The sequence below is a fragment of the Narcine bancroftii genome, chromosome 9, assembly GCF_036971445.1.
Source record: "Narcine bancroftii isolate sNarBan1 chromosome 9, sNarBan1.hap1, whole genome shotgun sequence".
Taxonomy (NCBI): Eukaryota; Metazoa; Chordata; class Chondrichthyes; order Torpediniformes; family Narcinidae; genus Narcine; species Narcine bancroftii.
The window spans coordinates 2833700-2857623 of record NC_091477.1 but is presented as its reverse complement, the minus strand read 5'-3'; the positions used below and the strand labels follow the sequence as shown (position 1 = coordinate 2857623).

General features: G+C 49.1%; 1 protein-coding gene across 3 annotated transcripts in view; it reads left to right on the top strand.

The window, feature by feature from the left end:
• The window catches only part of LOC138743122 (calcium/calmodulin-dependent protein kinase type II subunit alpha), a 125653-nt gene extending 108901 nt beyond the window's left edge, over positions 1-16752 (top strand). For all 3 annotated transcript variants that reach the window (XM_069897991.1, XM_069897989.1, XM_069897990.1), the window contains 6 exons: positions 1447-1487; positions 3374-3422; positions 7224-7299; positions 8450-8544; positions 10860-11088; positions 12613-16752. In XM_069897991.1, the coding sequence (XP_069754092.1) occupies positions 1447-1487; positions 3374-3422; positions 7224-7299; positions 8450-8544; positions 10860-11088; positions 12613-12616 (494 nt within the window). In that variant the 3' untranslated portion in view covers positions 12617-16752. The remainder of the gene's footprint in view (positions 1-1446; positions 1488-3373; positions 3423-7223; positions 7300-8449; positions 8545-10859; positions 11089-12612) is intronic.
• Positions 16753-23924: the final 7172 nt, after the last annotated feature.

Below are 23924 nucleotides of genomic sequence, written 5' to 3'. Positions count from 1 at the left end.
GTCCTCAACGATTTTGCATGTCCACTTCATACAACGATCCTGGTAGATCACGTCGATGGGGGGCAAGGAGACTTCAGTGATCCTCTCCTCCATTCTTATGGTCATGTGGACACACTTTCGAATCAAGCCTCTGCAGAACCAGAGCAGGCAGTGGTTCAGAGACGCACTGAACCACCAGGATTTCCCCGTATCGATATAATGAACTGTCAGGATTTCCCCGTGTCGGTGGCCATGACCTTGCAGAGGGAGTCCCCAGTGTAAATCTGCCCAGATGGAAATGCAGATTTATAGGTGCTGTCAGACACTCTCTCCACGAACACTCTCCCCACAGTCACTCTCCCCATGGACACTCCCCCACGGACATTCTCCCCAAACATACATCTCTGGAAAGTACTGGATAAGCATCCTCTCAATTATCTATGAATATCAACTTCCCTCTAAGAGTCCCGAACCTCTGTCTCCTTGTGAGAATGAGATCCAAAGATTCACCAGCCTCGGAGGAAGAATTTCACCTCATCTCTGTCTTCTTCTTGTAAACAGTGACCTCTAGTTCAGTGGCAACCTAATTTTTTTAAATTTTTACATTTTGGACATACAGCATGGGTTACAGGCCATTTCAGATCATTGAACCAGTGCTGCCCAATTACACCCGAAGACCTTCATTCCCGATATGTTTTGAATGGAGGGAAGGAAACCGGATCTCCCAGAGAAAACCCACACAGACACTGGAGGAATGTACAAACTCCTTAGAGAAAACGTGGGATTTGAACCCTGGTTGCTGGTGCCACTATATAAACTTACTCCATAACAATCTAACCCTTCCCTACTTCACACTGAGAACCCTCCAACTTCCAGACATCCACGTACCTGTCTAAGTAATGTCCCTATTGTATCAGCCTCCACCACCACCCCCGGCAATGCATTTCAGGCCCCCACCACTCTCTGTTAAAAACTTACCCCTGACGTCTCCCCTAAAATTTCCTCCCCTCACCTTGTACAGATATCCTCTGCTGTTTGCCATGCTGTATCATTAAAATAAAAACAAAATTCAAAGTTGAGGTGCGGGGTTCGAACCCCACCTCCAGTGCTGCCTGTGTGGAGTTTGCACGCTCTCCTTGTGAGTGGATTTCACTGGGGCTCCAGTTTTCTCCAATGTTAATTGGCTGCTGTGAATTTCCCCAATGTGTTGGTGAGGAGTTGCTGGTGTCAGATCGTGTAGACGAACGATGCATGGTCAGTAGACACAGGGCACTGCAGATTCTGGAACCTGGAGCAGTCTGGATGGAGAGTTCTGGCCCAACATGCTGACCATTCTCTTTTCCCCACGGATGCTGCCTGACGTGCTGAGCTCCTCCAACAGAGTGGATTTGGGTGGCATGTCAGAATGGATTTGGTAGGCCGAAGGGTCTGCTCCTTGCCTCTGACCTTCATTCTGCTTGTTTGCAGGTGGAAGGAATTCAGGTAACAGGAAGGCTGATGGGGTGAAGGTAGGTTTGGAGTATCTGTTTGTCCATTGTGTCCTGTCTGTGACCGGAGGTTGTACAGGAATCGGTGCTGGGACCCATTCTCTATGTGAATGTGGGGGAGGCGAGAAGCAAGTTCACAGCTGATTGGTAACGTCATTGAGGAGGTTGTCCTTTGTGACCAGACATTGAGGGGTCAGAATTGGAATCAGAGAACATCCAGAAATTTGTTTTATGGCAGTATTACAGGTGCAAATTTTGCTATAATTTACATTTTTAAAAATAAATAAATTAGTGCAAAAGAAGAGGAAGTGAAGTTGTTCCTGTGGGTCAGGAATCTGACGGGGTGGGGGGTGGGGGAAAAGAAGCTGTTTTTGTCCCGTTGGGTATTTATTTTTAGGCTCCTGGACCCCCTTCCTGATGGTATCAGTGAGAGAGGGCATGGCCTGGGTGGTGGGGGGCTCCTTAAAGATAGAGGCTGCTTTCTTAAAACATCGCCTCTTGTAGATGTCTTCGGATGGAGTGAAGTCTGGTGCCCATGTTGGCGCTGGCCGAGTTCACAACCCTCTGTAGCCTGTTCCTGTCCTGAGCTTCGGCACCTCTGTACCAGACATTGATGGAACCAGCCAGAATGCTCCACACGGTCCACCTGTAGAAATCTGTAGGAGCCTTTGGTGACGTATCCAATCTCCTCAAACTCCTCATGAAGTATGAACACTGCCGGGCCTTCTTCATGTTTGCATCGACGTGAAGACTCCAGGACAGATGTTCAGATATGTTGACACCCAGGAATTTAAAGTTCTTAACCCTCTCCTCGATGAGGACTGGTTCACGTTCTCCTGATTTTCCCCCTCCTGAAGCCTCCTTAGTTTTGCTAATGTTGAGTGTAAGGTTGTTGCTTGACCCACTCAACAAACTGATCTACATTCCTCCTGTACGCTTCCTCATTGCCGCTGTGATTCTGCCAACGAGTTGATAAAATGAGCAAATCAATGACAGATAGAACATACTCCTTGCACGGAAGGTCCTCAGGTGGGCATTCAGAAACTTGCTATCCAGCAAGTCAAGCCATATACCAAACAGCAAAAAAAAACACAGGACAGAGTCACTGAGAGAAATCAGTTAGAACAGTAACTTAATTTTACAAATGTGGGGTTCATTTGGGAGTCTGATAACGGTGGGAATGGAGCTGTACTTGAATCCACCAAAAGACCCATCAATGCTGGTCCCACCTGCCTGCCTTTGGCCAATATCTAAACCCATCCATGTCTCTGTCCAAATTCAAGATTCAAGATTTCAAGTTTCAAGATGATTTTATTGTCATGTAATAAAACACAAAATGTGATATTGCACAACATTTCCTTTCATCTGCCTTAGGCAAAGATTTGCTCTCAGCAGAAATTGCCCAGCACCCCATGCAATCCAAGAAAGAGAAAGCAGAGTCGTTGAGTGTCCATGGATTTGCCTCCAGCTCCTCCCGCAGCCTCTACAGCCACAGCCTTCAGACCAAACCATCAGGAACCCAAGCTCCAAATGCAAATGTTCCTTAAACATTGCAATAGTTCCTGCCTCAACCACCACCTCCAACAGCCAGTTCCGCGCACCCACCACCCTATGTGTGGAAACATTACCCCTCAGGTTCCTAGTAAAGTTCTCCCCCTTTGTCTATTTGTCTAATGGTACTCAACCTGATTTCTCACCAACTCTCAATCTAAACGTAACTAGGAAGAAAACCGGGGCTTTCATCTTTATCTGACCGCGACCTTCTCACATAATTGCTGCACTCCATCCTGACACTATTTATCCCATAACCACTGTTTTATGTTGCATACTTCTTCACAAGGAATCAGAGGTGACTTCTTGGCTCTTTGTGTCTCCTCCTGACACCATGTTTTATGTTTCTTACGCAGGAGTCGTCGGAAAGCACAAACACGACAATCGAGGATGAGGACACCAAAGGTGAGGTTGTAGTGGCAGCTGCACGGCTACTGAAAAAACATACGACTAGATGGGTTGAGCTTAGGGAGCAGAACTGATTTATTGCAGGCTGCTGTGCTGGACTTGTACTCCCAGCCCAGACCTGGCTGAGAACCATGCTGGGGGGCGCTGACATTACCCGGGCATCACTTGGTCCCCCAGCGCGGGCTTCTGAGCCATGTGCTGAGAAGAAGGAGAAACCCCCGACAGCGCCATCTTGGCCAGCTGCCCCGCCGCGTGGATTACAAGCGGGGCCGGTTCACCTGCCTAGTGGTGTGCCACCACAAGGTATATGAAGGGAAGATAACCTAACAGGGATCTTGGAGGATGAGAGGTGACTTAAGAGAGGTTGATAAGATGATGTGGACTTAGATAGGGTGGACAGCCAGCACCTGTTTCCAGTGGCCACAGGAGCAAATAACACTTTGTTTGTGGTGAGTGGAGGGAAGTTTAGGGCAGACGTCAGTGATAAGTTTTTTTTTTACACAGAGAGTGGTGGGTGACTGGAACGCATTGCTGGGGGTGGAGGCTGGTACAAATAGGGATATTCAAAAGACTTTGACAGGTAATTGGATGAAAGAAAAATAGAGGGTTATGGGAGTGAGAAAGGGAAGGGTCAGATTGTGAAGTAGGTTTACATGGGTCAGCACAACATTGAGGGCTAAAAGGCCTGTATTGTACTGGAATGTTCTATGTCCTAATCATTCCACAGGGAGATGCACTGTCCATCATATGGCCAAATCCGAAGGGAGTCCCCAAAAATACATCCTTTATTTACAGGATGGTGCCAGGATTTGAGGATCTGAGTTACAGGGAAAGGTTCAATGAGACTTTATTCCCTGAAGTGTTGGAGAATGGAGGAGAATTGATAGAAGTAAAAATTCTGAGGGGTATGGATGGGGTAAATGCAAGCAGACATATTCCACTGACAAGAATGAGAGGACACAGGTTAAGGGTGGAAGGGTTTGGGAAAACATCATGGGAACCTTCTTTATGCAGAGGTTGATGAGAGGGTAGAACGAGCTGCCAACTGGGGTGGTGAATGTGGGTTAATTTTGACATTTAAGAGAAGATTGGACAGGTACATGGATGGGAGGGGAATGGAGGGCTAAGGTCTAGGTGAAGGTCTGGGGCACTAGGGCAGAATAAATAGCTCAGCACAGTGTAAATGGGCCAAAGGGCCTGGAATTTCTCCTCCGTAAAAGTGACATTCTAATTTAAGGAACAGATCTTTATTAACTCCAGAGACCCAGGTTCAATACCAAGCATGGTGCTGTCTTTGTGGTGTTTGTACATTCTCTCTGTGACTGTGTAGGTTCCCCCTGGTTGCTCCATCCCAAAGGTGTGCAGAGTCGGAGGGTAAACTGGGGAAGAATCTGGAGACAGTTGATGGGAATGTAGAGAGAAAGAAATTGGATCAGTGTGGGATTATAGATTTGTATTAGAGTTATAAACTCAATAATAAGCCCTTTGGTCAACCCATCCTCATCAACCTATATCCCTCTATACGTCAGTACCCGAGCCCCTTCGGGAGCCTTGTCACCATCGGGAGGCCCTCACGGAACGCAGTCCCAATCCATTCACCCTCTTAATGGAACTCCCGATCCACAGCCATGTGGCTGAATTTTCCAGTGACAGGAGAGGTGATCCAGGAGGTAAAACACACGATGCTGGAGAAACTCAGCAGCATCTGTGGGAGAAAGAGAATGATCGATGTTTTGGGCCAGGACCCTTCATAGAGGAAGAGAAACTAGTGTGTGGGAGGAGGGGGGCAGGTTGAGAGAGGTAGTACAGTCCATTGTGGGATGGGTGAACCAGGGAGAGGTGAAGGAGCAGATTGGCCGATGCCAGGCACAGGGAGAGGGGAAGAGAAACCAAGGGGGGAGGTGGAGGAAGATGAGGGTACACAGTGGAGTAGGGAATTAATGTAAAGAGAAACCAGGCCGAACCAGAGTGAGTGGGGGTTTGTGGGGGGGGGGGGGGGGGAGGCGGAGAGAGAGAGCAGGAGATGGTACAGGAGTTAAAGCCAATGCTGGAGAAACTCAGCCAGTCAATCAGTGAACTTGAAGTAGCAAAGATAAAGATGTACAGTCAACATTTCAGGCTTGAACCCTTCATCAAGATATAAGCCTGAATAAAATGGTGGGGGGGGAGGAGCACAGTCCCACAGTCCCAAGGGAGGGAAGGCACACCAGCAAACAGGGGGAGGGGGGGGGGATGGCTCTGTGAATGGAGAAGAAAGGGGGTGGAGAGCTAGAGGAAAGAAGACAGAGGGATGGGGGGGAGAGAGGAAGAACGGAACCGGAGAAGTCGATGTTAATGCCATCAGGCTGGAGAGGGCCCAGATGGGATATTAAGTGTTGTTGCTCCAATTTACTGGTGGCCATGGTTTGGCCATGCAAGAGGCCATGGACAGATGTGTCAGCGTGCGAGTGGGGCTCGGAACTGAAGTGGTTGGCCACTGGGCGATTCCTGTCATTGATGCGGTCAGAGCGAAGGTGCTCCATGTCTAGTCTCACCAATGCAGAGGCCACAACAGGAGAATAGGAGGCAGTAGATGACTCCCGCAGAGAGACCAATGAAGAGTTGCTTCACTTGGAAGGACTGTTTGGGGCCATGAATGGTGGTGAGGGAGGAGGTGTGGGCACTTCCTGTGGTCGCAAGGGAATGATTAGTGGGAAGGGATGAGTGAATGAGGGAGCCCTGGAGGGAGGTGGAGAGGGGAGGGGAGTGGAAGGTGTAGGGGGTTGGAACCAAAGAGCAAATGGGGGAGAATGGGTGGGGGTGAAGCAAGGCCAAAAAGGCAGGGCGAGGGGGAGGGGGAAGAACAGAAATGGTAGAGAAGAGACAGGGAATCAGAAAATCCTCCTTTCATATCTTTTCCCCATGAACTGAGTTCCTCCAGCAAGTTGTGTTTAGTTTAGGATTTCATCTTCTGTACGTCTCTGGTGCTAATTCAGGAGGAGTTCAGAACAGAGAACCAAATCGAGTCGTGCCAACCATTCCCACAACCTGCAACCACATTGTGAAAGGAAATGTGCTCCAAGTTCCCTACCTGCATGTTCCTCTCATCTCCTGACATTGAGTTTGCCAGTTGGAGAATATTTCAGATGTTCCTGGGCTGCACAGGAGAATGGAAGGAGACTTCTACTTCTACAATGCTTCATTCTGCAATTCTTCAATGGTTCCCTGTGAGCACAAATAATGAACTAGATCTACATAAATAGGGAAAGGATCAAAGCCTTATCCCTCTGGCACAAGCAAAACAAAACAAAACAGCGGTTATAATGGAATGGGCAGAACTGAACACACTTGGAGGGAAGGATTAGAATTATGTTGGTCAGCACAACATTGAGAGGTGAAGGGCCTGTATAGTGCTGGAATGTTGAGGCTTCTCCAGAGATACATAGACTGCTCGTGTGTTCCATTCGAGTGAACTAATATGAGGCAGATGAGAAATGGGTAGAAGAAGAGACAGAGGAAGGGCGAGAGAGAGAGATGGGTAGAAGGAGAATTGGGTAGAAAGAGCGAGATGGAGAGAGAATGGAATAGAGAGAGATGGACACATGGGGAATTGATTGGTGAGAGAGATGGATGGAGAACTACAGGAGCAACAGTGAATCACCTGTACACACGTGTTAGTGAACAGGGAGACCTAACACAGTGTTATTCCTCTGAACACGCATGTATGATGAATGGGGAGACGTAACACTGCCCTCTTCATCTGTGCACGCGTGTGTGGTGAATGGAGAGACCTAACTCTGCCCTCTTCTCCCACTTCAGTCCGCAAACAGGAGATCATCAAAGCCACGGAACAGCTGATTGAAGCCATCAGCAATGGAGATTTCGAGGCCTACACGTGAGTTCCTTTTCCAGACCAAGTTTTCAATGTTTAGTATCAAGACGTTCAACGTTTGTTGTCAGTCCAACAGAATCATCCTGTCAATTCCACCCCTAGATTGACCATGTCCCAGCTGGAGAACGTGCCCATATCCTCCCTGATTTCCCTGTCCCTTCCCCAATCCATCCATCTCCCTCTCCCTTCCACAATCCATCCATCTCTCTCCCTTCCCCAGTCCATCCATCTCCCTCTCCCTTCCCCTGTCCATTCATCTCCCTCTCCCTTCCCCAATCCATCCATCTCTCTCCCTTCATTCATCAACTCTGCCTTTATCCTCAACACTGGTCTTTCCCTGCTGTTCCTCTTCTAGCTGGTCTCTCCCTGCTGGCCCTCCCTGCTTGTCACCCCCTGCTGGTTTCTCTCACTGGTCCTCTCCCTGCTGGTCTCTTCTTTCTGGTCAATCCCTGCTGGTCTTCCTTCTGGTCTTGCTGGACCTCTTCCTGCTGGTCCTCTCCCTGCTGGTCTTCCTGGTCTCTCCCTCCTGGTCTATCCCTGCTGGTCTTCCTGTTCTATTCCTGCTGGTCTATCCCTGTTGGTCCTCTCTGCTGGTCCTCCCTACTGGTCCTCTTCCTGCTCTTTCTGTTCCTCTCCCTCCCTCCCTGCTCCCTATCCCACCCTCCCCATTCTCCCTCCTTCCTTCACATCCTCTCTCTCCCCTCTCCCTCCCTCCCTGCTCCCTATCCCACCCTCCCCATTCTCCCTCCTTCCTTCACATCCTCTCTCTCCCCTCTCCCTCCCTCCCTGCTCCCTATCCCACCCTCCCCATTCTCCCTCCTTCCTTCACATCCTCTCTCTCCCCTCTCCCTCCCTCCCTGCTCCCTATCCCACCCTCCCCATTCTCCCTCCTTCCTTCACATCCTCTCTCTCCCCTCTCTCTCCCTCACTCTCTCCCTCCCTCACTCTCTTCCTCCCTCCCTCCCTCACTCCCTCCCTCATTCTCTCCCCCTCCATCATCTCTCCCTCCCTCCCTCACTCTCTCCCCTTCCATCCCCTCTCCCTCCCTCCATGGGTTCAGGAAAGTTCCCTTCCTTTCCAAGACTGGCTGACCCCGAGCGTTGACCTGTCCCTGGATGATGATGATGTAATGAAACCCTCTGCCATCTTTCAGGAAAATGTGTGACCCTGGAGTGACCGCCTTTGAGCCTGAGGCATTGGGAAACCTGGTGGAAGGACTTGATTTCCACCGATTCTATTTCGAGAACCGTAAGTGATTCTTTCTGAGAGGGAGTGGGAGACATGGGATAGTAGGGGCAGCTGGAGAGGTTCCAGTGGGCAGTCTCACCCTCACACCGAGGCCAAGCCCTGCCTGTGCAAGAGGACCCACAATCCTTGGTGATCTCGCTCTCCTCCGTCTCTCCAATGTCACAGGTAAATCAGAGACATGCCCAAATCCCAAATTGAAAGTGGGCCACATGGTGTGGGGTGCACACATTCATAGAACATCAAATGGGGCAGCACAGGTGCAAGCCCTTCGGCCCACACGTCTGTGCTGAACACAATGTCCAATCCAAGCCAAACTCTACTCCTGATAGATATCTCTCCATCCCCTTCATGCCTATCTAAGTCCACAAGACAATAAGACATTGGACCAGAAATAGGCCATTCAGCCCATCAAGTATGCTCTGCCTTTTAATTATGATCTGATCCATTTTCCTACTCATCCCCTCTGCCTGGCCTTCTTCATAACCTTTGATACCCTGGCTAATCAAGAACCTACCAATCTCTGCCTTAAATACACCCACTGACCCAATCTCCACAATTGCCTGTGGCAACAAACTCCTCAAATTCACCACCCTCTGGGCTGGAGAAATTCCTCCCCATCTCTGTTCCAAGTGGACGCCCTTCAATCCTGAAGATGTGCCCTTTTGTCCCAGACTCTCCCACCACAGGAAGCAACCTTTCTACATCTATTCTCTCCACGCCTTTCAACTTTCAAAATGTTTCAATGAGATCCCCCTCTTTCTAAATTCCAATGAGTCCAGGCCAAGGGCCGTCAAAAGCTCCTCATATGATAAACCTTTTGTTCCCGGACCTATCCTTGTAACCTCCTCTGAACTTTCTCCCTTCTCTCAAATACTAAGAAGCCTCTTCAGAAGCTGGTAAACACTTCTACTACATCAGCTCCACCACTACCCTGCAGTCCTGTCCAGGTCTCCCCTTGGCCTTCGACAATCCAGAGAAAATAACCCAAGTTTCTCTGACCTCTCCCCTTAACTCACACCGTCTAAACCAGGCAACATCCTGGTGAAACACGAAAGTCTGCAGACATTGCGATTGTAGTAGAAAATACAATGTTGGAGAAACTCATCAGGTCAAACAGTGAACTTCATGTGGCAAAGATAAAGATACAGAACCAATGTTTCAGGCTTGATCCCTTCACCAAGGCAAAAGTAAAATGTGGGCAGGCACCTGAACAAAATGATAGGGGGAGGAGCACAGTCCCAAAGGCAGGAGGTAATAGGTGGAGAAGGGAGGGATGGCACAGCAGCAAACAGGGGGAGGAGGAGATGGCTCTGTGAATGGGGAGGAAGACGGTGGAGAGCCGGAGGAAAGGGAACAGGTATAGGGGAGAACAGGGAGTGGGCCTGCAGAAACCGGAGATGTCGACATTAATGCCATCCAGTTGGGGAGGGCCTAGATGGGATATTGGGTGTTGCTTCTCCAATTTACTGGTGGCCGTAGTTTGACAGCACACGAGGCCATGGACAGGCAGGTGTGTTAGTGCAGGAGTAACGTACAGAATTGAAGTGGAGTGGTGGGCCACTGGGAGATCCCCATCACTGATGAAGGTGCTCAGCGAAGCGATCTCCCCGTCTGCGCCCACTCTCTCCGATGTAGAGAAAGCTTCTCCGGTTTCTGCTGGCCCACTCCTCACTCTCCATCTCATCCCCTTTCTCTGTCTCTACCAACTCTGCACCCCTTCCCTGTCCAAGGAGCTATCCCCCCCTCCCCGTGTTTGCTGGTGTGCCCTCCCTCCCTTATCCACCTATTTAGTCCTACCTGTGGGCCTGTGCTCATCCCCCCCCCCCACAAAGCTTTTTATTCAGGAACATGCCTACATTTTGCCCCTACCTCGATGAAAGGCTCAATCTCAAAATGTTGGTTATGTATCTTCACTATATAAACTCCACTGACCTGCTGAGTTTCCCCAGATCTGTGTTTTAACATTCTGTTAAACCTCTTCTGTACCCTTTGGAATATAAAGCTATCTACTCTCTCCATCTCAGCACCGTGATGTGGATGGGGGAGCAAGCTCTGCCTCTCTGAAGGGAGGCCATGACCAGCTCCCTGGTCTTGTGACATCCAGGGAGAAGAAGGTCTTGTCCTCTGTGGTCATGAAGCAATTGGGATCTGGTGAGATCAGCTGCGATAGAGACAGGGAGTTCACAGCATGGGAACAGGTCCTTTGGTCCAACGAGTCCTTGCTGACCCAGTAGTCCACACAAGCTGGTCCCATTGGTGTTGAGTTCCCCGCAGGGCGACCCTGTTTGACTCTGATGCTCTTTGCTTGGTTACAGTATGGTGTAAAAACAACAAACCGATCCACACCACCATCCTGAACCCCCACATCCACCTGATCGGGGACGAAGCTGCCTGCATAGCTTACATCCGCATCACGCAGTACATCGATGGTAGTGGCATTCCACGCACTGCCCAGTCAGAGGAGACCAGAATCTGGCATCGCCGTGACGGCAAATGGCAAATCGTCCACTTCCACCGATCAGGAACTTCGTCTGCCCTGGCCTAGTAAGGGTTGGTTTGGGGGCACTGGGTGTAGGGAACCCTGGGAAAACCCTGGCCTAGTAAGGGCTGAGATCATGTGTAGGGAACTCTAAGCCAGGCCAAGAGACCCCATGTGGTGGTCTGCGTCCACGTCTAGCAACAGGTGACGTGCCCCTTGCTTATTAGTTCTATCTTGATGGGTGAGCACCGGTATCAGGATGGGTCCCACATGGCACACTCCCTTCCAACCCCAGCCAACACCCCTCTCGTTCCTCACTCCCACCACTGCCCTTCCTGGTCCCTGCCCTGACTCAGAGAGAAGGTCTGTCACCACTTCACTCGCTGGTTCAAGTCCCACCCCAGATCTGAGCACAGCAGTAAGGGGGTTTCACAGTGAGAGGGGCAGTACTAAGAGGAGGTCTCACTGCATGAGGGGCAGTACTGAGGGGGGTCTCACTGTGGGAGGGGAAACACTGACTGGTCCTACTATGGGAGGAGCAATACTGAGGGGGGAGTCTCATTGTGGGAGGGGCTGTACTGAAGGGGGTCCCCACTGTGAGAGGGGCAGTACTGAAGGGGGGTCTCACTGTGGGAGGAGCAGTTCAGAGGGGGTTTTCACTGTGGTACTAAACGAGGGTCACTCCGTGACATGGTCTGACCACATCCTCAGTTTATCCAGGAATAATCACCTTGAGATATATTTCTTCCACCCACTTGGTCAGATCTGCTGCACCCACCTCGTTCTTGGGCAATGGGGATGGGTCCTCTTCATCCATTACCCCTCTGCTCACTGATTCCCAAATGAGCCACAAAATCTGCAGTTTCAACCGTCCCTGTTCTCTCTCCAGCCCTGTCATCTCACCAGTCCCAGCCTCCCCACCATCCCATGGACCTGTGCCTTCCCTCAGCCCATCCCACATAATCCATCCTCCTGATCCACCCTCTGAGTGTGAAAGGATATGGGACATTTCCTCTAGTAAAAAGCACCATTTCAATGCATTGCAGGTGTTGGGCCTCGTCTGCCCTTGTGGGAGTTTGTTGGGCCTTGTTTGGTGCTCGTTTCCCTCCTTGACCAATCGTCATGGAGTATTTTAACTTCAGAAGGTGGTCAAAGCTGTAGAAATGCATATTTAATCTTTGTGCCCACTCCTCTCTCTCCCCCTCACCCTCTTCTTCCTCTCTCTCCCTCCCCCTCACCCTCTTCTTCCTCTCTCTCCCTCCCACTCTTTACTCCCTCTGCTCTCACACCCTAATTTCTCCCCTCTTTCCCTCTCTCTCCCCATTCTCTCTCTCCCATTTCTCCTGTCCCCCCTTACTTTCTCCTTCTCCCTTCTCTCACTGTCTCTCTCTTTTCCCCTCTCTCTCCTCCCACACTTTCTATCTCTCCTCTCCCCCTTTCTCCCCTCTCGCTCCCTTTTCCTCTCTCATCTCCCTCTCTTTTAATCCCCTCTCTCCCTTCCTTGTCTCCTTTTCTCCCCTCTCTCCCCCTCTCTCTCCTTTTCTCATTTCTCTCTCTCCCACTGACTCTTTCTCCCTCTCTCCCTCCAGCTGAAGCCTCTCCCCCTGCCTCACACTACTATTCACGACTGATGCACGCAAGCAAGGTCTCTCCCTGCCACTTCCCGCTGGACTTGCCTCTTCCAGGAGAGAGGTGGAATCACAGCTGGGTCGGATGAGTCCCCTCTCTCACAATGCTGCGTTTCGCAGAGAGAGTGATGAATTTCACAAAGCATCACCATTTTTGTAACCTAAAAGGCAATATCTGTCGTAATGGCATGTTTACAGCGATACCTATAATTCCAATCAGTTGACAGTGTTGGTGTGTTTTAAAATTGTGAGCATCAGTGATGACTTTATGACTTGGCTGAGATGCATGTGTTTAATGTATAATGGTGCAAGAACTAATTCTAGCATTTGCAATTTAAACGTGGGCATAGGGAGGGAGAATCAAAATGTCATCCAGTTCAGTTGTAGTGGTTATTATTGAGCTAATTCAACACAGATTATGGGAGTATAGCTTCAGTGAGGCCAGGTCCGATAGCGACACTGAGAAAGGAGTGCCTCGTGGCGAGGAGAAAGGGGTGCCTCGTGGCGAGGTGCTCGGCCAACATTTCCCAGGATAAGATCTTTATGAACCTGTGCTCAAACCTCTCCAGCAACTGAACCACTTCAAAGCACTTTTATAAGGTCAGTCTCCAGCACCAAGGACTCGGAGGAGAAACGGGTCCCTGGCCTCTCAGCTTGAGAGGCTTCCTACTGTGTTCGAGTGAATGCTCCAGACTCCTTCACTTGGAGACCACAAATTTTCCAGCACAGTTTGCACATTTGAAAAGTGCAGATCTTCCAGATGGGCTTCCTCCAGTTGTTGTTCGGTGTTCCTCCTGAGAATCAGGGCTGATCCTCTTCCCTTCTCTAGGGCTGTTGGCCCCTAGGGCTGAGATCTTGACCTTCTTGCTCCCTGACTCTGCTGTGGGGGCCTGCTGGTGGGTAGGGTGGGCTCTTGGACACCACAGTACTGGGGATGAAGTCTCGACCTGCTCGCTCCCTGGCCCTGCTGAGGGCAGTCTTGGACCCTGCTGAGGGGGCCTGCCACTCCTGGAGGTGGAGTCCTGCCAGTTCTTGGTCTTGGCGTAACCAAACTGAGGATGAAAGCAAACCGCTAGAGCAACTCAGCAGGTCAGTCAGTAACCATGGAGGCAGAGGGATGGTGGGTTCTCTGGGTCAGGCCCCTGCAATTGGAACAGAGACTGGCACCTGGCACCTGCTGTTGGCTTTCCCCACTACCAGGGTGAGACCAAACACAATCTCAAGGAACATAGGTCCATATCCCTCCCCCTCCCCCACCTGCACCACAATGCTGTCTACATACCCCATGTTTCTTTTGACATCTCCAGGTTCTCTCAACACCCCTCCTCTACCTTCCACCCTCACTGCTGCCCCCCCCCCCACTGGTTCCCACCAAATGTCCAATACCCACTCACTTAACCCAATGGGCCCCCTTCCCCAGTTCACCTACCCACTCCCTTATCTAGGTCCCCGCCACCCCTTCCCCCGCCCCGCTCCACCTGTCCATCAGCCCCCTCCTTGCCAAGGTCCATCCATCTGACCCTCCACCACACTTCCTTCCACCGGCTGATCTCTAAATCCCGAGGCAGGCACTCGATCCAAGATGCTGGCCATCCTTCCAACCTTGTTCCACCCTCTGAGTAACTCCGACAGCTTGCTTCTCCCTGTTACTGATACTATTTGGTGTCAGTTCAGTGTGATGAAGGTCAGGTAAGGTTTGCCCACGTTCACTGACAACAGCAGCCCAAGCCAGTGAATCTTCTCCAACTCAGCGTGAAGACAATTTCCTCCACTCCACCATCCTCCACTCCCGCCTGGTAAATCCTCCTCCTCGTGACCCTCCCAAGCAGAGTATCTGCTCCCACCTCCTCAATCTCTCATGAACAAAAGGAGCCATTCAGCCCATCAGACGTGTGCCTGCTGTAAAACCACAATGCTGGAGAAACTCAGAAGGTCAGTGTCCTTTATATGGCAAAATTAAAGATACATAACCAACATTTTGGGCTTGAGCCCTTCATCAAGATCTGAGCAAAATGTAGGCAGGTGCCCGGTTCCTACCTTGATGAAGGGCTCAAGCCTGAAACGTTGGTTCAGCATTTTATCTTTGCTACATAAAGTTCACTGTTTTACCTGCTGAGTTTCTCCAGTGTCGTGTTTTTACTTCAGTCACAGTGTCTGCAGACTTTTGTCTTTCATTAGACGTGTGCCTGTCCTTTTGCCAGAGACCTGTTGAACCAGCTCCCAGTGTTACCACATTCCTGGCCAGATCAAGCCTCCCTACTCAACATCCCCCCAGATATTTTGGCAGGTAAACTTAGACCTGAGACCTCCACCTTGCCGGCCAGTCCACGATGTGTGCCCAACTGGGCCATTGGACCCGAGTTGGAATGGGCTCGAGTCTTCATGTGATGACATCCCTGTCCATATCTCCACTTTTTGTCCAACCACCTTCTCTTCATTGCTGGATTGGGGGAGGACCCCACAGGCGAAGTCAACATTTATGTCCCGTCGACCCAGTAATGTCTTCACCACTTCTAAGGACAGGAAGGGCAGCACAGTGGTAGCACTGCAGCCTCAAGGCGCTGGAGACCCCAGTTTGATCTCGACTACTGGCGCTGTCCGCGTGGAGTCTGCATGTTCTCCCCATGTTCAGGTGGGCTCCTGTTTTCCTCCCAAAGACGTGGATGAGTGGGTTAATAGTCCCTGGTGTGTGAGTGAGGGGTAGAATCACAAGGGAGTTTGTCTGTCTTTGGGGAGAATTTAAAATGGGATTAATGTAAATGGTTAGCATGGACTCATTGGGCCAAAAGGCCCATTTCCTAAGATTTTTCTCTCTATGATGTCCCTCTGAAATTCCCATTTCATTAAGATTGCAGACTATCTGGTGAGACAAATTAGCTCAAGCAGCTCGCCTTGCTCCACAAATGATACACCTTGTATTTCTTGTCTTCTATCAGTGGGGTCAGGAGACTGACTGGGTCACCATTGCAGAGATCCCTCTCACTGCTGGTTCAGCACTTTGGACATGGGTTGTGGACCAGGAGCTGAGAAAGATGGCAGGATGGACTGGGGCATGTTAAGATGGTACCTATTAAGTAATGTGCAACATTTGTCAAGAGTAGGAAATGGGAGGTCAGTCAGAAGCTTTTTATGTCATCTTAGAGCAAATGGTTCCATTGGGAGCCATCCCATAGGCCTTAGCAACCATCACATGGTCTTTCACAACCAGTCTGATAACCCTTAGCAACCAATCTGGACCCCTAGCAACCAGCCCATTGACCATCGGCAAATATCCCATGGCCCTTAGCAACCATCCCTTGAACCTAAGCAACCATCCTTTGATCCTTGGCAACCAGTCTCATAGCCCTTAGCAACCAGCCATGTAACTCAGCAACGAGTGCATTGACCATTAGTAACCATCCCATGGCCCTTAGTAACCAGTCATAGCACTTAGCAACCAGTCTCTTGGCCCTTAGCAATCACCCAATGACCCTTAGTAAGCAGTCTCCCTAGAAACCCACAGTCTGCCTGGTGCCAGAGCTGGTGACGACCCCCAGTAAACAGTTGTAACTGCAAGGAATCGATGAGATTCAGAGCTTTCGAGAAACAAATGGCCCCTTTCATCTGTGAGGCCGTTCACCCCCTTGAGCCTGGGAGCAAGAAGAGGCCATTCAGCCCATATCTGTCTGCAAGAACCAGGACAAGGTTCTCCAACTTCTGGAACCTTACCTACTGTTCAATCAGAAAAGTTTTGGCAAAGAAGGGGGGAGGGGGACAAACGGGTTATTTGCTCTTTTTTTAACCACTTGAGGAAAAACATTATCATCTGATCTTTTTGCTTGCTGCCCTGGTGAGAAATGGAGTGGAACTGGTGGTCACACTCTGGTTTTGGTGTTTGTGTGGGCTCACCGCTCTGCGTTGTAGACCAGCTGCTTTTGGACCTCTGTATCTGTATCGTAAGTTAAGTCAATGCCTTGCCACATTCCCGTGAACTCCTGTGACACTGACAAAATTGATAGATCGCGCAAAGCTTGCATCTTTTTGAAGTATGGTACAACACAAAACGTTCGGTGTTTGTGGATATGTTCATTGGTGTTTCACAAATAAAACGATTTTATCAGATTGTCTTGAAGAAAGTGTGTTGATATTTTCTTCATTAAAGTCAAGTTTATTGTCATCTGATTATACAAGAACAACCCAACAAAACAGCGTTCACCGGTCCTCAGTGCAAAGCAGGCAGTCACACATACAGACACATAGATGTATACAAATAAATAAATTTGCTTTGTACATATGAGGGTCTTGGAGAGTGAGTACGAGCAGTTCCTTTGGTCGTTCAGCGTTCTCACTGCCCGTGGGAAGAAGCTGTTCCTCAGCCTGGTGGTGCTGGCTCTGATCCTCCTGGATCTCTTCCCCGATGGGAGCAGATGAAAGATGCCGAGTACAGAGGGAAGGGGACCTCCATGAATTTGCCCATCCTCTTCAGACAACAATCCTGGTCGATCACGTTGATGGGGGGAGGGAGACTCCAGTGATCCTCTCTGCCACTCTTATGGTCCTGTGGATTAACCTCTGATCCATTTCTCTGCAGCAACCTTACCCACACGGTGACGCAGCCAGCCAGGACGCTCTTGACAGAGCTCCTATAGACATAATGGAGGCCAGTAGCCTTGGCCACTTCAGACTTCTCAGGAAGTGCAGTCACTGGTGCACCTTCCTGACAAGTGAGGAGACGTTGAGTGTCCACAATAGGTCCCTAGTTAAGTGAACTCCAAGGAACTTGGTGCTCTCCACTCTCTCCACTACAGAGTTGTTGATGTGTAGTGGAAGGTGGTCGTTCCTGGTCCTCCTGAAATCCACGATTATCTCCTTCGTCTTGTCTACACTGAGACTCAGGTTCTTCCTCTTGCACCATTTCACAAGATTTTCCACCTCTTCTCTGTCGTGCGACTCATCGTTGTTGCTGATGAGGCCAATGACTGTCATCTGCAAACCTGATGACACTGTTGGAGCTGGATCTGGCGATGCCGTCGTGAGTCAGTAGCGAAAGCAGGAGCGGGCTGAGTCCACAGCCCTGAGGTGCACCAGGGCTCAGTGTGAAGGAGTTCGATTAAATTTGGCTGAGAACAGAACAGTGCAGGACCAGGCCCTTCAATCCGCATGTCGGTGCTGAATATGATGCCCAGGCCACACTCAAACATTGTTGCTTGAACACCATCCACATCTCTGAATTCAAGAGCCTGTACAAGGCGTTGGTGAGTCGTCAGGTTTACTCTCATCTGATTGCACAAGTACAACAGAACAGAGCATGTAATATTACATATTGCCTTCTGCCAGGTGTAAAGCAAACAAGGAGTCCCCATTAGTGTTGTCCGGAGCCCCTTACAGTACAAGAGAACAAGAAGCAGGAATGAGTCCCTTCAATGTCCATGAATTCACCTCCTGCAGCCTCTGCAGCCGCACAGACCCCCCCCCCCCCACCCCGCCCCAACTTTGATCCATCAGCTGCCTGAGCTCCGGATCCAAACCTCCAACATGATCAGGAAGCCTTCAGCGCCCAAGGCCCTTTGGGAGCCCTTCTTGCCCTCAGCTCCCTCTTTAATCCCGGCTCCGATACCTGGTTCCCATGAGCCGGTCTCCAGCAGCTGCAGCCCAAGCGGGTTTCCTGATAGCAAGCCAGATCAGATTCCGATTTCAGATTCATTGACAGGTACACACGGGCCATTGCTTGAGCTTCCTTTCGCCCACAGCCTGTGTAGGTCCCTGAGCTACTAAGGTGGTTCAAGGTTGTGGTCACCCTGATCTGTCAAGAAATGTCTTAAACACTGCTATGGTGCCTTCCCCTGGCAGCTTCCACTCTCTTATTCACCACCACCCCCCCCCCCTCCCGCCATCTTAAATGCATGTCTTCTAGTGTGTGAAACACTTTTACCCTGGGGAAAACCCTATCAAGGTTTTTCATGATTTTATAAATCTTTATCTGGTCTCCCCTCAGCCTCCGATGCTCCAAGTTGGAGAAGGTTTGCATGGGTCAGCAAAATGTTGCAGGTTTGTACAATGCTGTGTTCTGTGTTCTGTGTTCTAAAGTAGACACAGTCTGTCCAACCTCTTCTGATATCTCGAGACCTGCAATCCGGGCAACATTCTTGTAAAGACAACACACAGTAAATGCTGGGGGACCTCAATTGGTCTCGCAGAGTCCATAGGAGGTAAAGATACATTACTAACGTTTCAGGATGAGCCCTTCCTCAAGGTGTGAGCAAAAAGCAGGCAGGCAAGGGGAGAGACAGGAGGGAGAATGGGAGGGGGAGGAGTCCAGACCAACAGGGAAAAAATGTTAATTGGATATGATAAGGGGAATGATGAGAACTGATTTCAGCTCCATGAAAGGGGACAGAGAGAAGAGAGAGAGACAGAGAGACAGGGTTGGAAACCAGAGAAGTCGCTGCTCATGCCATCAAGTGACTCCCAGTCAGAAGATGAGGTGCTGTTTCTCTAAATTGCAGATGGTCTCAGTCTGGCCATGCACGAGACCATGGACAGTGATGTCAGCAAGGGAATGGGACAGGAATATTTTTGAATCCTTTCTGCACCCTCACTAGCTTAATCACGTTCTGTAGTGCGGTGATCAGAACAGTGTGTGATGTTCCATGTGTGGTGAAACCAGCATGACATACACCTTTAACATGACCTCCCGACTTCCCTCAGCAACTCTGCTTCCCTCCTTCCTCTCCACCCTGTGTACCCATGTCACCGCCTTCAGGCATCTGTGGACATACTCCCAGGGTCTACAAAGCTTCCTAGAGCCACTGCCCTAGTTTAACCTCCCAAAATGCATCACTTTTCCCTTGTCTGCCTTAAACTCCATCTGCCATCCCTTGCCCCACATTTCCAGTGATTGGCAGCAGCCATGAGGGGTTGCAGACTCTGGGGAAGCAGCAGACCAGCGCAGGGTGGCAGAAACGGGAAGGACACCCTCTCACCATTGAGATGGAGAAGGAGAGGAGATGACCCTTCAGGACAGTGACCACAGTAGCAAACCAGCGAGGGGCTCAGTGGCTGAGGGACCCACACAGACTGTGGGTGACATGGTTGGGGACCCACATGGGCTGCTGGGGATCAGCTCATGGGAACCAGGTATTGGAGCCCAGATTCGAGAGGGAGCTGAGGGCAGGAAGGGCTCCCGAAGGGGCCACAGGTGCTGAATCATGTCGGAAGTTGAGATCTAGAACTCGGGTGGCCGATGGATCGAACGGGAGTCTGTGCGGCTGCAAAGGCTGTGAGAGGTGAATCCATGGACATTCAGTGTCTCTGAAGGGACTCTTCTCTTTCTATCGTACTGTAAGGGGCGGCGGGCAATGCTCATGGAGACTCTTTGTCTTACAGCTGGCAGAAGTCATTTCTATTACATTTTTAACGTATTATTATGTGACAATAAAAGGGACCTTAAACCTTGAATTGTGGTGTCATTCCCAAACTTACTATTCATGGTATCTGCATTCTCATCTTAATGATGATGGCAAGCTCAAAAGTTTCAGACGATTATTTTGCTTTCCCGACTACACTTCAGGCCTGGTTTCCTTTGCACCTCCTCAGCCTCTCTCTCCACCAACTCCCCTCCACGTTTACCTGGCAGCCTGCCCCTGTGGGGGTCCGTGATTGATGTGCGATGGAATCTGGCGGGAGCTGGGTGGAATGTGGGGGGAAGAGGAAGTGTTGGATGGGAGCACGGGCTCGGTGGGCAGAGGGACCTGATTTGGTGCTGCCTGCCCTGCTCAGCAGCTCCAGAGATTTCTGATTTTAAATTTTATTTCCAGGTTTTTGCTCCCATTCCGGACGGTTTTTCACGATGGTGCTGGCATTAATCTGGAGGCAATGCTTCCCCGTCCCACTACCTGTCGCTCCTAACTCTCGTTCTCTCACTCTTTTCATCTCCATTTCTCCCTCTCTTTTTCTCTCTCTCTCTCTCTCACACACACACACACACACACACACACACGCACACATACATTAATACACACTGCACACACACAGACACACTAATACACACTGACACATGCACACACAAATATTAACACACTGACACACACAGACACACTAATACACACTGACACATGCACACACAAATATTAACACACACTGACACACACACACAGACACACTAATCCACAATGACACACACAGACACACACAGACACATACATAATACATAACATACATAACATACATAACAATTACAGCACGGAAACAGGCCATTAGGCCCTTCTAGTCCGCACCGAACCAAACACCCCTTTCTAGTCCCACCTCCCTGCACAATGCCCATAACCCTCCATCTTCTTCTCATCCATATACCTGTCCAACCTTTTCTTAAATAATACAATTGACTCCGCCGCCACTATTTCTCCCGAAAGATGATTCCACACAGCTACCACTCTCTGAGTAAAGAAGTTCCCCCTCATGTTACCTCTAAACCTCTGCCCCTTAATTCTTAACTCATGTCCTCTTGTTTTAATCTTTCCTCCTCTTAACGGAAATAGTCTATCCACATCCATTCTGTCTATCCCTTTCATAATCTTAAATACTTCTATCAAATCCCCTCTCAACCTTCTATGCTCCAAAGAATAAAGACCCAATCTGTCCAATCTCTCCCCATACTCCAGATGCTTAAACCCAGGCAACATTCTGGTAAACCTTCTCTGCACTCTCTCCACTCTGTTTATATCCTTCCTATAATTAGGCGACCAGAACTGCACACAGAACTCCAAATTAGGCCACACCAACGTCTTATACAATCTCAACATCACCTCCCAACTCCTATATTCCATGCAATGATTGATAAAGGCCAGCATACTAAAAGCCTTCTTCACCACCCTATTCACGTGAGTTTCTACCTTCAGGGAACGATGTACCGTTACTCCTAAATCTTTCTGCTCTTCTGTATTCCTCAATGCTCTCCCATTTACCACATATGTCCTATTCTGATTCTTCTTACCAAAATGAAGCATCTCACACTTATCAGCATTAAATTCCATCTGCCATTTTTCAGCCCACTTTTCTAAGCAGCCCAAATCCCTCTGCAATCCTTGAAAACCTTCTTCATTATCCACTATTCCACCTATCTTAGTATCGTCTGCATATTTACTAATCCAATTCACCACCCCATCATCTAGATCATTAATGTATATAACGAACAACAATGGGCCCAATACAGATCCTTGAGGCACACCACTGGTCACCGGCCTCCAACCTTACAGACAATTAGATTGGTCAAACATGACCTTCCTCCCACAAATCCATGTTGAGTGCTCCTGATCAGACCCTGTCTATCCAGATGTTTATAAGTACTATCTCTAAGAATTTTCTCCATTAATTTACCTACCACAGACGTCAAACTTACAGGCCAATAGTTGCCAGGCTTCCTCCTTGAACCCTTTTTAAATAACGGAACCACATGCGCAATGCGCCAATCCTCCGGCACTATCCCCATATCTAATGACATTTGAAAAATTACCGCCAGAGCCTCTGCTATTTTCTCCTTCACTTCTCTCAATGTCCTGGGGAAGATCCCGTCTGGTCCCGGAGACTTATCCACCTTTATATTCTTCAAAAGCCTTAAAACTACACCTTTTGTAATCTCTATATTCCCCATATTTACCCAATTTGCTTTTTTTATCCCACATCTCCCAATATCCTTCTCCTTAGTGAATACCGAAGAAAAGAAACTGTTCAATATCTCCCCCATTTCTCTAGGCTCCACACACAGTTTTCCACTCTGATTTTCTAAGGGACCAATTTTGTCTCTAGCTTTCCTCTTACCATTAACATATTTGTAGAACTCTTTTGGATTAGTTTTCACCCTGCTTGCCATAGTTTTCTCGTACCTTCTTTTAGCTTTCCTAATTCCTCTCTTAAGATTCCTCTTACATTCAATGTATCTTTCAAACATCTCCTTAACTCCATGCTTCTTATATCTAATGTACGCCTCCCTTTTTCTTCGAACCAAGTTTCCAATATTCCTTGAAAACCACGGCTCTCTCAAACCTTTTGCCCCTCCTTTTAACCTAACAGGAACATAAAGCTTTTGCACTCTCAAAATCTGATCTTTAAAAGACTTCCATCTCTCTACTACATCCTGCCCATAAAACAAATTGTCCCAATGCACACCCTGCAAGTCCTTTCGCATCTCCTCAAATCTAGCTTTCCCCAATCAAAAACCTCAATCCTTGGCCCTGATTTCTCTCTTTCCATAATGACATTGAAGCTGATGGCATTATGATCACTGGACCCGAAGTGCTCGCCAACACTAACCTCCGTCACTTGACCCATCCCATTTGCCAACAGTAGATCTAACACTGCTCCTTCTCTGGTCGGCACCTCTACATATTGTTGTAAAAAACTATCTTGCACACATTTCACAGACTCTAACCCATCCAGTCCTTTCATAGAATGTGTTTCCCAATCTATATGTGGAAAATTAAAATCTCCCATAATTACAACCCTGTGCTTATCACAAATATCTACTATCTCCCTACAGATTTGCTCCTCTAGGTCTCGGTCCCCTCCGGGTGGTCTATAATACACCCCTACAAGTGTAACCTCTCCTTTCCTACTCCTCAGTTCCACCCAAATAGCCTCCGTGGATGTGCCCTCTAATCTATCCTTCCTAGGCACCGCTGTAATATTTTCCCTGACAAGCAATCCAACCCCACCTCCTCTTGCCCCTCCGACTCTATCACACCTAAAACAACGAAACCCAGGGATATTCAGTTGCCAATCACATCCCTCCTGCAACCATGTCTCACTAATCGCTACCACATCATACTTCCAAGTATCAATCCACACCTTCAGCTCATCCACCTTTTTTACAATACTCCTGGCATTAAAATATATGAATTTCAGGGATTTCCCAATTTTTAATCCCTGTTTTCCCTCATCTTTAAGAACAACATTATTTACTTTTCCTGCCAATTGCCCTTCATCTTCTTCCAGAGCATTTCCCTTCTCTATCACCTGCCCATCCATATTCAAATACTTACTACAAACTTTCTTTGTTTGCATTCTAACCTTCTCCTTACTGCTCTGTACTATTTTGTTCCCTCCCCCACTAATACACTCACACTAATACACACTGACACATGTGCACACAAACACACACAAACATTAACACACACGCACACACACTGACACATTAATACACACTGACACCTGCACACACACTGACACACACCCACCCACTCTCTCTCCCCCTCATTTTTTTCCACTCTATCACTTGTATTTTCTGCCTCTCTTTCTCT